A 14,072-nucleotide genomic window follows, 5' to 3' on the forward strand; every position below is an offset into this window, starting at 1 on the left:
ACCATCTTCTGCCTCTTTCAGTAAACTGAACTTTAATACCAACAGCAAGTGGTAGATCGATATAAGTCCCCGCACGCGCCTGGAGAATAATTTATATTTTCCGTGTCTTGGGGCAGTGATAAGAATACCAGAAGTGCAGAAGCGGGGAACCCCACACAAGGCCTCTCCAACTAAGGCCTTAGGCCTATCCAAACGCGGAATCTTGCACCCGATACGGCTGTTTACCTGGCAGTAAATAGGCACCATAGTGCTAACGACTGTGGTAGATTGTATACTTGGTAAGGCTAGAGGGGGGGGGGTGGGACTTGGCAAAGTATAATAGGCTTCCTATTCACAAAACAAAATGTAAAACATAATTCAAACTCATCCAATTTGAATTCATTGTGTCTTCAAGAATGTCCCCCATTAAATTGAAAATGGAAATTAGTTTTCTTTCTTTATAAAATTTCACATTCCCTGGATTAATTTAGTTGCCGTTCTCAGTTGGAGGTGTACACATACCTTTATTTAAACGTGTCCTTCTACAAAGAACGTCGCTTTCCGCTTGTATGCGTTACATACGGCCAAAAATCGTCGTACCATAAAATGGAAGCGGCTGGCGAAAGTGACGTACTGCCCCGTTTTCTGTTTTGGGTCCTCTGGCTTAGTTAGGTTAGGAAAGGACACTAAATTAACCGTTTTCTTGACGTTTTGACACCTTAGGAGGACGGGCTGTTTGACTCATGTTGATATTGTCTTTTTTCTACATACCGCTATCTCGAAGCTACAGAAAACCCACTGATCAAATACTAAGTTGTCCAATGTTGATCAACAGCGAACTGAAACTAACGGTTATATCCTGTTGATCCAACAGTTGATATCCTCCAGTTATCGCCATTACAATCCTGTACCCTTCCCCCCTTTCCTTCCTCTTGCGAGAGTATCCTCGACGCCCACCAGGAATGCTACAAGGCCTGCAAGCCACTAAGACCGCCTCCTCTTCCACAGGTTCTCCACGAAGGAGTCCGCCACCCACGCCATCGTCTCCGTACACAACTCTGAGATCAACGGCCAGCCAGTCAAGTGTTCGTGGGGCAAGGAGTCAGGGGACCCCAACAACACTCCCGTCACTACACAAGTCATGGTAGGTCATGTTCATGGGGTTCTGTGGTTCTGTGGAAGGTCAGGTCATTGGTAGGTCACGTTCATGGGGTTCTGTGGAAGGTCAGATCATTGGTAGGTCACGTTCATGGGGTTCTGTGGCAGGTCAGATCATTGGTAGGTCAGGTTCATGGGGTTCTGTGGCAGGTCAGGTTCATGGGGTTCTGTGGCAGGTCAGGTTCATGGGGTTCTGTGGCAGGTCAGATCATTGGTAGGTCAGGTTCATGGGGTTCTGTGGTCCTCTGGAAGGTCAGGTCATTGGTAGGTCATGTTCATGGGGTTCTGTGGTCCTCTGGCAGGTCAGATCAGGTCAGGTCAATATTCTCTTTTCTTCAAGGCGGGTTCTGATATCCTGAATACATCTTAGATCAACTCGAAAATAATCGTTGCAATATTTCCGTCAAAAATTATTATATTGTGTTAGTTTCCTGATCAGCCAACAGCTTAAACGCGTTTCCGTCACTCTAATACACTCTTAAAATTAATCACATTATAAAAATTACAGATTTTTTAATACAAAAAAATTGAGAAACAATAATAATCATATTCAGAAAAATTAATTATAATCTCAGTAGCTTCCTTTCACACATCACAATTTGTAAAAAAATTGTAAAAAATTTGTAAAAACTTTTATAATTGAATTTCCCCACTAACAACTCTCCACTTGAAGAGTTCATTACTACCGGTGTCAACAACTTGGTGTCAACTTTCACATTACTTTTTTTACACTTTTCTTGTGATTTACATTTGAAATTTCCGTAGCAAATAGATAACAAAGTTAATGTAAATGCTGAAAATTATTCTGTGTTTCTGATAATATTTACGCTAGCGGTGGTTGCTAAGGATCTAGGCTGAGCTATTCTATAAAAAATAGTCCTTTTTAAATTTGGTGTAATTCCTCATCAAGATCATATTGGATTCAGGGGCGTAATAGGGGTAAAAGGAATCTTCCGAGCTCTCCCCTTATATAAGGAATCCGCCATTATATAAGGATTCCCCCTTATATAAAGATTTCCCCCTTATATGGATTCCCCATTATATAAGGATTCCCCCTATTATATAAGGATTCCCCCATTATATTAGGATTCCCCCCCTATTATATAAGGATCTCCTCTATTATATAGATTCCCCCATTGTATAAGGATTCCCCCTATTATATGAGGATTACCCCCTATTAAATATGATCCCCATTATATGAGGATTAACCCTATTATATATACATCCCCTATTATATAAGGATTCCCACCATTATATAAGGATTCCCACCATTATATAAGGATTCCCACCATTATATAAGGATTCCCACCATTATATAAGGATTCCCACCATTATATAAGGATTCCCCCACCAGATTTCTATTTTAGCTTAGAGTTCCGCCCGTCTCACCCCCCCCCCCCCCCCTCTGGCTAGACGGCTAGGAGAGGCCAGAGAACTGACAGAGGGACGCATGTTATATTTGATGTTACTCCTGTCATTTCTGTATACTGTCACGTAACACAGTGACTTAATAATGGTTTAGCTGTTTGATAAATAATGTACATACTTGCCTTATATATATCTATATATATCTTAGATGTTGAGATACTGTAGAATTTTTTAGCCAAGCGTGTCAAGGAAACCAATATAGGGAAGATATGACGTAATATTGCATGACAGGTTTCCCTGGCACGTCAGCGCCTTGCCCTGTTTTGGGGGGAAGCTGACACTGCCGCTGACTCTGGTGCCAGCGTCAGCCGTTGGCACTGTGGGCATCCAGACGGCGGCAGGTGTAGCACTCCGCAGGGCAGGCGCTGTGTCGTGGCATGCCATGTATTAGTGGCTCCCTTTCTCTGTGTTTCAGACCCTCACCGATGTGTCCGAATGCTTGTCTTTGCAGCCGCTGCCTGGGTCGCAGTACCCGTACAACTACGCGGGACAGATGGGCTACTGGTACCCACAGGGGTATCCGCCCCAGGTGCAGAGTCAACAGTTCCTGGGCATGCAAGGGTTCGCCTATGGACAGTATGGCTACCAACAGGGGTACGACTTGCCTCAATGTGTCTTTGTTGATGCCTGTTCCACGTGGCCTTCATATGCCTCGTCTGATACACCTTGTAACCCCCGTATCCCCACACACATACACACAGCCTATCCACACCCCTACACACCCCACACACATACACACAGCCTATCCACACCCCTACACACTCCACACACATACACACATCCTATCCACACCCCTACACACTCCACACACATACACACATCCTATCCACACCCCTACACACCCCACACACATACACACAGCCTATCCACACCCCTACACACCCTCCCTCTGAACTACACCCACCCCTCATCCTCCATCCCAACACCACTACAATCACCCCTCACACTACCCCGTGTGTATCCAGCCCAAGGTTTTATATAACATGTGTAGATGTTGAGTAGTTGATATGTGTTTTACAGACTAGACCCAACACACCAACTAGGCTCTGACACCACCTAGTTACACCTCCATGTGGCTCTGCTCAGCTGCTCCCCTTGACACCTTTATAGAACTGAATATCACACTTTTGTATTCAAGACAATAACCTAAATTGTGATTTTTGATTGACCACCTGGAACCTAGTAGTGCCACCTGGCCCTTCCTGATGCCTACACAAGTGCCTCTCACTTCTTCCCCATGATATATAAACACTACACCACGTTTGAAGGTATTGTGTGTGTGTGTGTGTGTGTGTGTGTGTGTGTGTGTGTGTGTGTGTGTGTGTGTGTGTGTGTGTGTGTGAGTGTGTGTGTGTGTGTTATGGTCGTACTCTTGTGTTGTCCTATTCATGTCCGCGTCTTAAGTGTATCGTGTGTTTCAAGTGTATTGGCCTTGAAGTGCTTCCGGTACTTACAACGATGGTTTGTTTGGGAGTGGGTCCGGTGAGCCACTGATCCTGGCCCCCGGCATGAATGGTAGTGATGGTTGATGGCGTGTGGTACCTGTGGTGTGGTACCCGTGGTGGATAGTGTTTATCTGTGGTACTTATTGCGTGTGTCTGGGTGTGTTTAGTATCTGTAGGTGTGGTGTTTTATGTGTGGTAGATAGTGTGTGTGAGTGTAGTGTGTCGGTGTTTGAGAGTATTGATGAATACTCGCCTTTGTATCGAATGGTTTACTGCTTCATGGCAGCTGGAGGTATGTGTGCGTGTGTGTGCGTGCGTGCGTGTGTGTGTGTGTGTGTGTGTGTGTGTGTGTGTGTGTGTGTGTACTCACCTAGTTGTACTCTAGTTGTGTTTGCGGGGGTTGAGCTCTGGCTATTTAGTCCCGCCTCTCAACTGTGTGTGTGTGTGTGTGTGTGTGTGTGTGTGTGTGTGTGTGTGTGTGTGTGTGTGTGTGTGAGTGTGTGTGTTTACTATTTGTATCAGCAAAATCAAGCTATTATCATCTCTTGGACCCCGCCTTTCTAACCAATTTATTTTCCCGCGAATGTCTTCTACATATATTTCTCTCTAACACACCCACATACACAGTCTCCAGAAAGCAGCCCGTGGCACCTGTCTAACTCCCGGGTACCTATTTACTGATACGTAAACAGAGGCACCAGAGTAATAGAAACTCTGCCCATTTGTTTCCACCACTGCCGGGGATCGATCCCCGGTCCCTAGAATTACGAATCCCGAGCGCTGTCAACTCAGCCACCAGGCCCCAGGTGTGTGTGTGTGGAACACAGGTATGCTCATGGTCGCTCAATACTCTTGAACTACTGGAATGTAATACAAATATATAAACGTTTTCATATACACAATTGTTTAATATTATTATATAAAGTATTGATACGTTATGTATATTTGCTTAATGCCAGTGTTAGTTGTGGTTAAAAAAGTTGAAGCCGCCGCTCTTCCAACCAATCCAAGTGGATAAAACACCGGGATATCCAGGTGTTTATATATCCTGGATATTTATCCATATACACCTGGATATAACATATCCAACTCCATGAATATGTTACACATCTTGATCACACACACACACACACACACACACACACACACACACACACACACACACACACACACACATGTGTGCCTTGGGTTGTTTTGTGACTGGTCGTGTTATTTATTTACTTTGGTTTACCAATAAAACATTTGATATTCTGCGCCGCCTGGGGTGAATTGCTTATTGGAACCTCACGAGGACCTTCCCTGAATGATGCAAACGTTGTCATGTGGACACAAACGTTGCCATGCTGATACAAACGTTGCCATACGGGGAAACGTAAGGGAAGATGACTGTTTAATAAGTGTTTTCCTCGCCTGTTTAAGACACTAGATAAAGACACCGACCTCTGTGGCTAGAAAATATGAATCATGTTGCAATAAGAGTTCTTCTTTCAAACTTTGGTTCAGTTTGAAAGTTCAATCTGACATATTTGACGTATTTTCTTCACGGCGTGGGATTTAATTTGTCCCAATTTGGAAAATTCCAGATATCAACTTTAGTCAGCCTACAGTGTAGCTATCAAGAGAATGTTAGTCTACAGTATAGATATCAAGAGGATGTCAGCCTACAGTATAGCTATCAAGAGGATATCTGTCTACAGTATAGCTATCAAGAGGATATCTGCCTACAGTATAGCTATCAGAGCGAGTTTTGTGACCTACAGTTTTGTGACCTACCAAAGGGACGTGTGAGCGTATTGACCAATAGGCTCTCGTCTACCTGTGGGTGGAGAACCCTCGTGTTTTTTTTGTTTATAGCTGTGGACAGAATCTTGTTTCGAGTGATTTACTCTGTTACTTGTTGTCTGTAGTCCCAGTACTGTTGCCTCTACCCCCTCACAGTATCTGCCAGCAACGGCGTGCCCTTGTCACCCGTTGTAAAGATGAAAGATGCAATGCAAACGTTATATTAAGCATCTCCACCTTCGAGATTTGGCTATACCACAGGTGAAAGGAGTGTCGGGCAGTAATGGCCATTGGAATGGTCTCCCCAGATTACCTGTCTTGTATAGTCTGCGGCTGTCGGCAAGGCAAGCTGTCACGAAGCTTTGAATCTTAAGTATAGTTACAGAATGAGATATAAACGTGTGATGTATTACCTATAAGCTGTCACACAAAACTTTGGAGTTTCAAACTGTTTTTGCTCACTTTCCCTCCTCAGTTTATTGAATCCCTCTACCGTGCCGTCGGTGAGAATCCCTCTACCGTGCCGTCGGTGAGAATCCCTCTACCGTGCCGTCGGTGAGAATCCCTCTACCGTGCCGTCGGTGAGAATTCCTCTACCGTGCCGTCGGTGAGAATCCCTCTACCGTGCCGTCGGTGAGAATCCCTCTACCGTGCCGTCGGTGAGAATCCCTCTACCGTGCCGTCGGTGAGAATCCCTCTACCGTGCCGTCGGTGAGAATCCCTCTACCGTGCCGTCGGTGAGAATCCCTCTACCGTGCCGTCGGTGAATGAGAATTTACAAACAAGTTTTTCTGAACCACTTTTCTTAACGTCTTAACTACTGTTGTGCGTCTTAACTACTGTTGGGTATTAAACCTACATCCTACCGTTGAATTGGGTACTTAAAGACCTCTCAAACCGCTCTGTACACCGTCCTCTCATAGGCTGCAGAGACAGACAGGAAAATTACCAATTCTTCCAAGAAGTGTATCCACTTAAGACTGGTAGCTACAGCAGCGACCTCGCTTCTTGCAGGTCTGCGTTCGATTACCGACGATCCAATTGGCAATCGAACGCCCCTATCCCATCCCCTGCCAAGTGATATATAGGCACACTCGTCTTGTTCTTTCTCTTGACAATTCTGAAAACAACCATTCCACCCCCCCCCTTCCCTCCTCCCCGAAGTATACCCTCAATGGTGTGTATATCAATATGACGTATATTATATTCCCTGGTATACTTTTGAAGCAAGGAGTAGTTAGCTGCGAGTGGTTGACGAGTCTGCAGGTGTTTTAATTGTAAGATAAATGAGTGTCGGTAAATATATTGATTGACAGCTGTGTCAGCATAGAGTGACAGCTGTGTCAGCATAGAGTGACAGCTGTGGCAGCATAGAGTGACAGCTGTGGCAGCATAGAGTGACAGCTGTGTCAGCATAGAGTGACAGCTGTGGCAGCATAGAGTGACAGCTGTGTCAGCATAGAGTGACAGCTGTGCCAGCATAGAGTGACAGCTGTGTCAGTATAGTGTGACAGCTGTGTCAGTATAGAGTGACAGCTGTGTCAGCATAGAGTGACAGCTGTGTCAGTATAGAGTGACAGCTGTGTCAGCATAGTGACAGCTGTGTCAGCATAGAGTGACAGCTGTGTCAGCATAGTCACAGCTGTGTGAGCGTGTAAGCATCGCACATCTGGCCGCCACACTACCACCATCCACCACTTACTTGTTTAAAGTGTTTTCAGCATTTAACAACTTTGGACATAGCAGTGAATCAACTTTGAGACTAAGTTAGTTTTCCTAACTTGTATCACTATATTATTGTCTGCATTGCTAAGTTAGAATATGGAAATAGTTGAAAATGTACTCTTAAGGCAGAAGTGAATGTACTCTTAAGGCAGAAGTGAATGTACTCTTAAGGCAGAGGTGAATGCACTCTTAAGGCAGAAGTGAATGTACTCTTAAGGCAGAGGTGAATGTACTCTTAAGGCAGAAGTGAATGTACTCTTAAGGCAGAAGTGAATGTACTCTTAAGGCAGAGGTGAATGTACTCTTAAGGCAGAGGTGAATGTACTCTTAAGGCAGAGGTGAATGTACTCTTGAAGCTGAATTGGATGTACTCAAGGTTTGTTGCATATACATTGTCTAGATTGCAGTATTGGGGTGAAAGAAGCAGTTATCAGTGCAACACTTCACTGATTTATATTGTTTAAGTAAGACTTGGACTTGTTTAAGTAAGACTTGGACTTGTTTAAGAAACTGTAGAGTCTTTGTCTTATTCCTCTCATAGCCTCTTTAAGGCTTTCCTCTGTGGGAGGAGTTGATCATTGTGAGGCATATTATTTGAGAGTTGTTTTGTCTCGTCTTTGAAGCTTTAGTAATATCTTATATATATATATATATTAGCTTAGTTTTTGTGACTGAGTCCTTTGTCACATGCTGTGTGTGTGTGTGTGTGTGTGTGTGTGTGTGTGTGTGTGTGTGTGTGTGTGTGTGTGTGTGTGTGAGTGTGTGTGTGTGTGTGTGTACGCGCGAGTGTGTGTGTGTACGCGCGAATGTGTGTGTGTACGCGCGAATGTGTGTGTGTACGCGCGAGTGTGTGTGTGTACGCGCGAATGTGTGTGTGTAAGCGCGAATGTGTGTGCGCCTGTGTGTACGTATGTGTGTATTCATATATACATGTGTGTGCGTGTATTTGACGTCGTGTGTATGGATTAGCTAGCGTGAATGCCTGAGCGAACATGTAGACACACTTCCGATATTACTCACACGAACAAGCAGATCCATAACAAAGAGTTCTGAGCAGCGAATGTTCTAGAACATTCTAGAACAACATTCTAGAATGTTCTAGAACAACATTCAAGAATGTTTTTCCTTCGTGTACGGAGTAAAACACTTTTCTAGAAGAGAAATTCAACAGCAATCCATCGCGGGTCGCCAGATGATAATTACTCAACAGTGATGTAGAGAGACAATAGTTTTCAAAAACTCGATGGTGAATACAACGGACGTGACATTGTTCACTAGTAATCGAGAATTAGCGAAACGTGATATTCCTTTAGCAGAGATCTGCAGCCCTGGAGAGCTAACTGGCCAATTGGTAGTCTCACGTCGCCATGGCATCTGAAGCAGACTGGTTGATAGCTCATGGTACATGGTTCAAAATGCTGGTATTGGAAAGCATCAATGTACTACTGTTTTCCAATTTAGAGATGACATCGCGCGCGCACAATATGACTTCAGGTGACCCGTGCTTCGTAATTACCGTCTCGCTGGTGAGAGCCGCTGTTTACGCTACGTTCTCCCTGTCTAAAGAGAATCCACCGTCATCACTGTAGATAATCTAGTTCACAGAGCTGTCCGCTTGATTTTGGTCACTGTCCACCCGGGGTCATTGCAATTCTTCAAAGCCTCAAGCAGCTGTACAAGAATGACGCCGCAGTCTTGAGTTCTTGGGTCCCGCCTCGCTCCTTAAGTGCGCGTCTCGGTGAAAGCTAATATTAATCCCAAGTCCTGTTGATTCTTAATATTTGCACACGACGAGTGGAGGACACTGCCACTTGGGTTAATTCCACCACCACAGTCAATTCTTGGGGCCTTGCTTAGTCTTGGAGCCTTGCTTAGCCTTGGGGCCTTGCTTAGTCTTGGGGCCTTGCTTAGTCTTGGAGCCTTGCTTAGTCTTGGGGCCTTGCTTAGTCTTGGGGCCTTGCTTAGTCTTGGGGCCTTGCTTAGTCTTGGGGCCTTGCTTAGTCTTGGGGCCTTGCTTAGTCTTGGGGCCTTGCTTAGTCTTGGGGCCTTGCTTAGTCTTGGGGCCTTGCTTAGTCTTGGGGCCTTGCTTAGTCTTGGGGCCTTGCTTAGTCTTGGGGCCTTGCTTAGTCTTGGGGCCTTGCTTAGTCTTGGGGCCTTGCTTAGTCTTGGGGCCTTGCTTAGTCTTGGGGCCTTGCTTTGCCTTGGGGCCTTGCTTAGTCTTGGCACTAATCCCCACCATCACTTCAGACTTCCTTAAGATCACGTGACTCATCTATTCACCATCCTGAGTTTTGATTGGTTGTACAAATCTTGCCTAATACCCATTGGGTCATGTTGGATCCTGGTTTACAAGTTGTTGTTTTTAAATGTTCACAATACACATTAGAACTCTCACTTGACATGACAATGGCACCCACACTTGACATGACAATGGCACCCACACTTGACATGACACTGGCACCCACACTTGACATGACAATGGCACCCACACTTGACATGACAATGGCACCCACACTTGACATGACAATGGCACCCACACTTGACATGACAATGGCACCCACACTTGACATGACAATGGCACCCACACTTGACATGACAATGGCACCCACACTTGACATGACAATGGCACCCACACTTGACATGACAATGGCACCCACACTTGACATGACACTGGCACCAATATTTGACGTGACACTCTACAGTGCCAACAACATAACCGCAACATATCAGCGCATACTACGAGCATATACAAACACAATTATCGAATATGTGACCTCCCTTAGTATGCGCTAATCCGGTATTCTCGATTTACGCTCGACTTTCTCGCTCGAAATATGTTGTTACAGGTGTGTGTGACCTCATGTAGGTGTGTGACGCCTTGCAGGTGTGTGACGCCACGGAAGCCGTAACTTGGATTGATCCAAGCATTCCTGTAGCGTTATCTACGCAAACACAATCAAAGCTGAAATTGAACAACTCTTATTCATAAATGTTTCGTACATTTATAGTATCGTTGGTTTACACAAATATACAGCAAACTGTTTACCTAAATTATAATGACATTACTTGTGAAACCCAACGTATAGGTTCGAACCTCCATCACGGCTCCTGGGGATTTTGTCATCCATCTATCACAATAACGCGATTTCTCTGTGTAGTGAACATGTAATATCTCTAGTTATGAACTGATTCCACGAGACGATGTTCTCCAATTGTTCTACACCTTGGCTTTAACGTGGACATTTGGAGGTGTTTCTATGTTATAAGAGGAACTCCCTTGTAAATCTGTGTTCTGGTTTTGAACACAGACGACGAGTTGCCATTACCAAGTGATGAACAGGTGAGACTGTCGACTCATCCAACTAGATTGTAAATGACGTCTCTGTTCGGTCTCCCTAATCACCAGACCTCAAATGACGTCTCTGTTCGGTCTCTCTAATCACCAGACCTCAAATGACGTCTCTGTTCGGTCTCTCTAATCACCAGACCTCAAATGACGTCTCTGTTCGGTCTCTCTAATCACCAGACCTCAAATGACGTCTCTGTTCGGTCTCTCTAATCACCAGACCTCAAATGACGTCTCTGTTCGGTCTCTCTAATCACCAGACCTCAAAATGACGTCTCTGTTCGGTCTCTCTAATCACCAGACCTCAAATGACGTCTCTGTTCGGTCTCTCTAATCACCAGACTTCAAAATGACGTCTCTGTTCGGTCTCCCTAATCACCAGACCTCAAATGACGTCTCTGTTCGGTCTCCCTAATCACCAGACCTCAAATGACGTCTCTGTTCGGTCTCTCTAATCACCAGACTTCAAAATGACGTCTCTGTTCGGTCTCTCTAACCACCAGACCTCAAATACAGATATGGAACATATTCTTAAGTGTTCTTTACGAGTGAAACTAACGAGGGGCAAGAGTACAAAGGTCTTAACAGGAATACTTAATTCTTAATTAATTAAGTCCTAATTAATAGGTCACAATGGCCAACTTAAGTACCGGAATGAATCTCACGGATATTAGGAAAAAGGTTTCCTTAAACGGTACAGATCAACGTTGTAAAAAGTCCAAAGGATTGCTGCAAGATTAGGCAGGGATTCATCAACCACCTTACGAAACCTGTGCATCTTTCCTCAATCACGGCAGCTTTATTTCCATTTAATGAAATAGTTTATAAGCACCGAAAGACTACGAGGTTGTTTATAACAATAACAACCTTGGGTTGTGACGTTTCGAAGCTCGCAAACAACTTAATAAATGTAAACACAGCCGACGTGATTTAGAAAAGATGCACAGGTTTCGTAATGGCGTAAATGCTTGATGAGCCCCTGGCCTTGGTCCTTAAACTAAGGGAACATTGCGGAACTAAACTGACAAGCATAAGGAGGGACAGGACGACAGGGCATTGTTGACATCAGGACCTCAGACGCGTCTGAGGGACTCGAAAGCATTTGAGTGTCCGGATGGAGCCGGATAGAGGAAACCGAGACTAGCTTCATACATAACTTTAAGAGTGGGTTGAATAATGCGAGGGTTCGATTCTATTGCGATATGTGGACCCAGTGACTCAACAGCGGATACCAGAAGCTGAAGCTCAACCTTCAGGTACACATAGGTAAACACACACACACACACACACACACACACACACACACACACACACACACACACACACACACACACACACACACACACACACATTAGAAAGAACTTTTTTAGTGTCAGAGTGGTTGAGAAATGGAATGCATTAGGAAGTGATGTAGTGGAGGCTGACTCCATACACAGTTTCAAGTGCAGATATGATAGAGCCCAATAGGCTCAGGAATCTGTACACCAGTTGATTGACGGTTGAAAGGCGGGACCAAAGAGCCAGAGCTCAAACCCCGCAAACACAACTGAGTACACACAAAATGGAATGAGCAAAAGGAGCACATTGTGGAAGCAAATACTATTCATAGTTTTAAAACTACATATGAAAGGGAAGTAGGACAGAAGTCATTGCTTTAAACAACTGGCGGCTAGAAAAGCGGGATCCAAGCGTCAATACTCGATCCTGCAAGCACAACTAGGTGCATACAAAAGAGTACACACACACAATGTGTGGAATGTGTACTGTGTAAAAATGTAAAATGTGTAAAAATGGAATGCACTTGGGGAACAGGTTGTGGAAGCAAATAATATTCATACTTTTAAAACTAGGTATGATAGGGAAATGGGACAGGAGTCATTGCTGTAAACAACCGATAGCTGGAAAGGCGAGATCCAAGAGTCAATGCTCGATCCTGCAAGCACAAATAGGTGAATACACACCATGCACCTGCTACCAATTTAACACCTCAGTGCTCTAGTGTTGGAGCCTTGCAAGCTCTCCTGTTCACAGCCTGTGATCAATAGGTTTATGAATATCATAGGTAATAATAATAATAATAGCACCTTAACGGCTACTGAGAAAGTATTCCAGGGTCGTTTCTTGCCAGAGATCGATAATATGAAGACCTTTTGTGAGCTTGTATGCGTTCCTCGAAGGTTATTACTGGCTGGCTACAGCACACACACAGCTACTGTGTGTGTGTGTGTGTGTTTGTGTGTGTGTGTGTGTGTGTGTGTGTGTGTACTTTTGCTTGTAGAAGTTGTTCATTTTTAATTTTGATTTCCTTGCTAACTGGGTGTTATACATGGTATCCTGTGTGAATGAGGGTATGCGCACTTTTGGGGGCCACCATGTGCACTAACATATTGTCTTCTATGTATATTCTATGTATATAATACATAATAGCTCACGTGCCTGCCAGGCCTACATCTCTAGGCCTAGTAGAATGTCAATTTGCATAGCTCCAAGACTTTTAAGTAATCAGTGAAACTGTAGATTTGACCGAAAGCTTTCACCTGTATGTCTTGTGTGGGTGGTGCTTCCTAGAGGTTAAGAACGAGCCGAGGCTCTCTATAGAGTGCTCTATAGGCTCTGTATGATGTTAAGAACGTTGATTCCATTAATGACTACCGAGACATTGTAGAAGGCTCTGATAGTGTCACCGCCGGTACGTCTATCCTCCTACCCTGGCCCAGTTCACTAGTGGGATAGAGCCTTGCCTCAGTCCCATAGCGGGGACATTAACAGCAATGGTTTAGCGTTATTGAGAGTTTGATATTACCTTTTGTATAATGTTTAAGAGCTGTTATGTGATAGGACGATTGTTAATTTAATTATGTCTTTCAGGATGGCGGGAATGGCAGGAGTGCCAGCCTGGCAAGGAGTGCCACAGCCTCAGCTACCCACGGGGCAAATGCCGCAGCTGCAGCAACCAGCGTCTATGGTGGGCGCTTATCCGGTACAGCAGTTTCAGGTGTGTAGGAGGGTGCCACAGGTGTGTGGGGGGGTGGTGGTGGGGTTAAGGGAAGGGGTGACCCATCCCTAGGACCCCAATACCTCCCCCCCCCCCTCTTCCTCTTCTCCATTATACATCCCATCTCTTTGTTCCTTGTCGTTTTGTCCTCAATGTTCTCTCTTGTGTTAGATGTATATGTTCTCCTTTATGCTATTTTGATCTTCACTTGTTT

At 44.6% G+C, this 14,072-nt stretch overlaps 1 protein-coding gene across 1 annotated transcript in view; it reads left to right on the forward strand.

Annotated features, from left to right (window-relative positions):
• The window catches only part of LOC123767936 (cytotoxic granule associated RNA binding protein TIA1), a 36,358-nt gene that overhangs the window by 12,048 nt on the left and 10,238 nt on the right, over positions 1–14,072 (forward strand). Inside the window, exons 3-5 of the mRNA XM_069306758.1 lie at positions 988–1,123; positions 2,981–3,159; positions 13,732–13,858. Of these exons, the coding sequence (XP_069162859.1) occupies positions 988–1,123; positions 2,981–3,159; positions 13,732–13,858 (442 nt within the window). The remainder of the gene's footprint in view (positions 1–987; positions 1,124–2,980; positions 3,160–13,731; positions 13,859–14,072) is intronic.

This window comes from Procambarus clarkii, chromosome 58 (assembly GCF_040958095.1).
Source record: "Procambarus clarkii isolate CNS0578487 chromosome 58, FALCON_Pclarkii_2.0, whole genome shotgun sequence".
Lineage (NCBI taxonomy): Eukaryota > Metazoa > Arthropoda > Malacostraca > Decapoda > Cambaridae > Procambarus > Procambarus clarkii.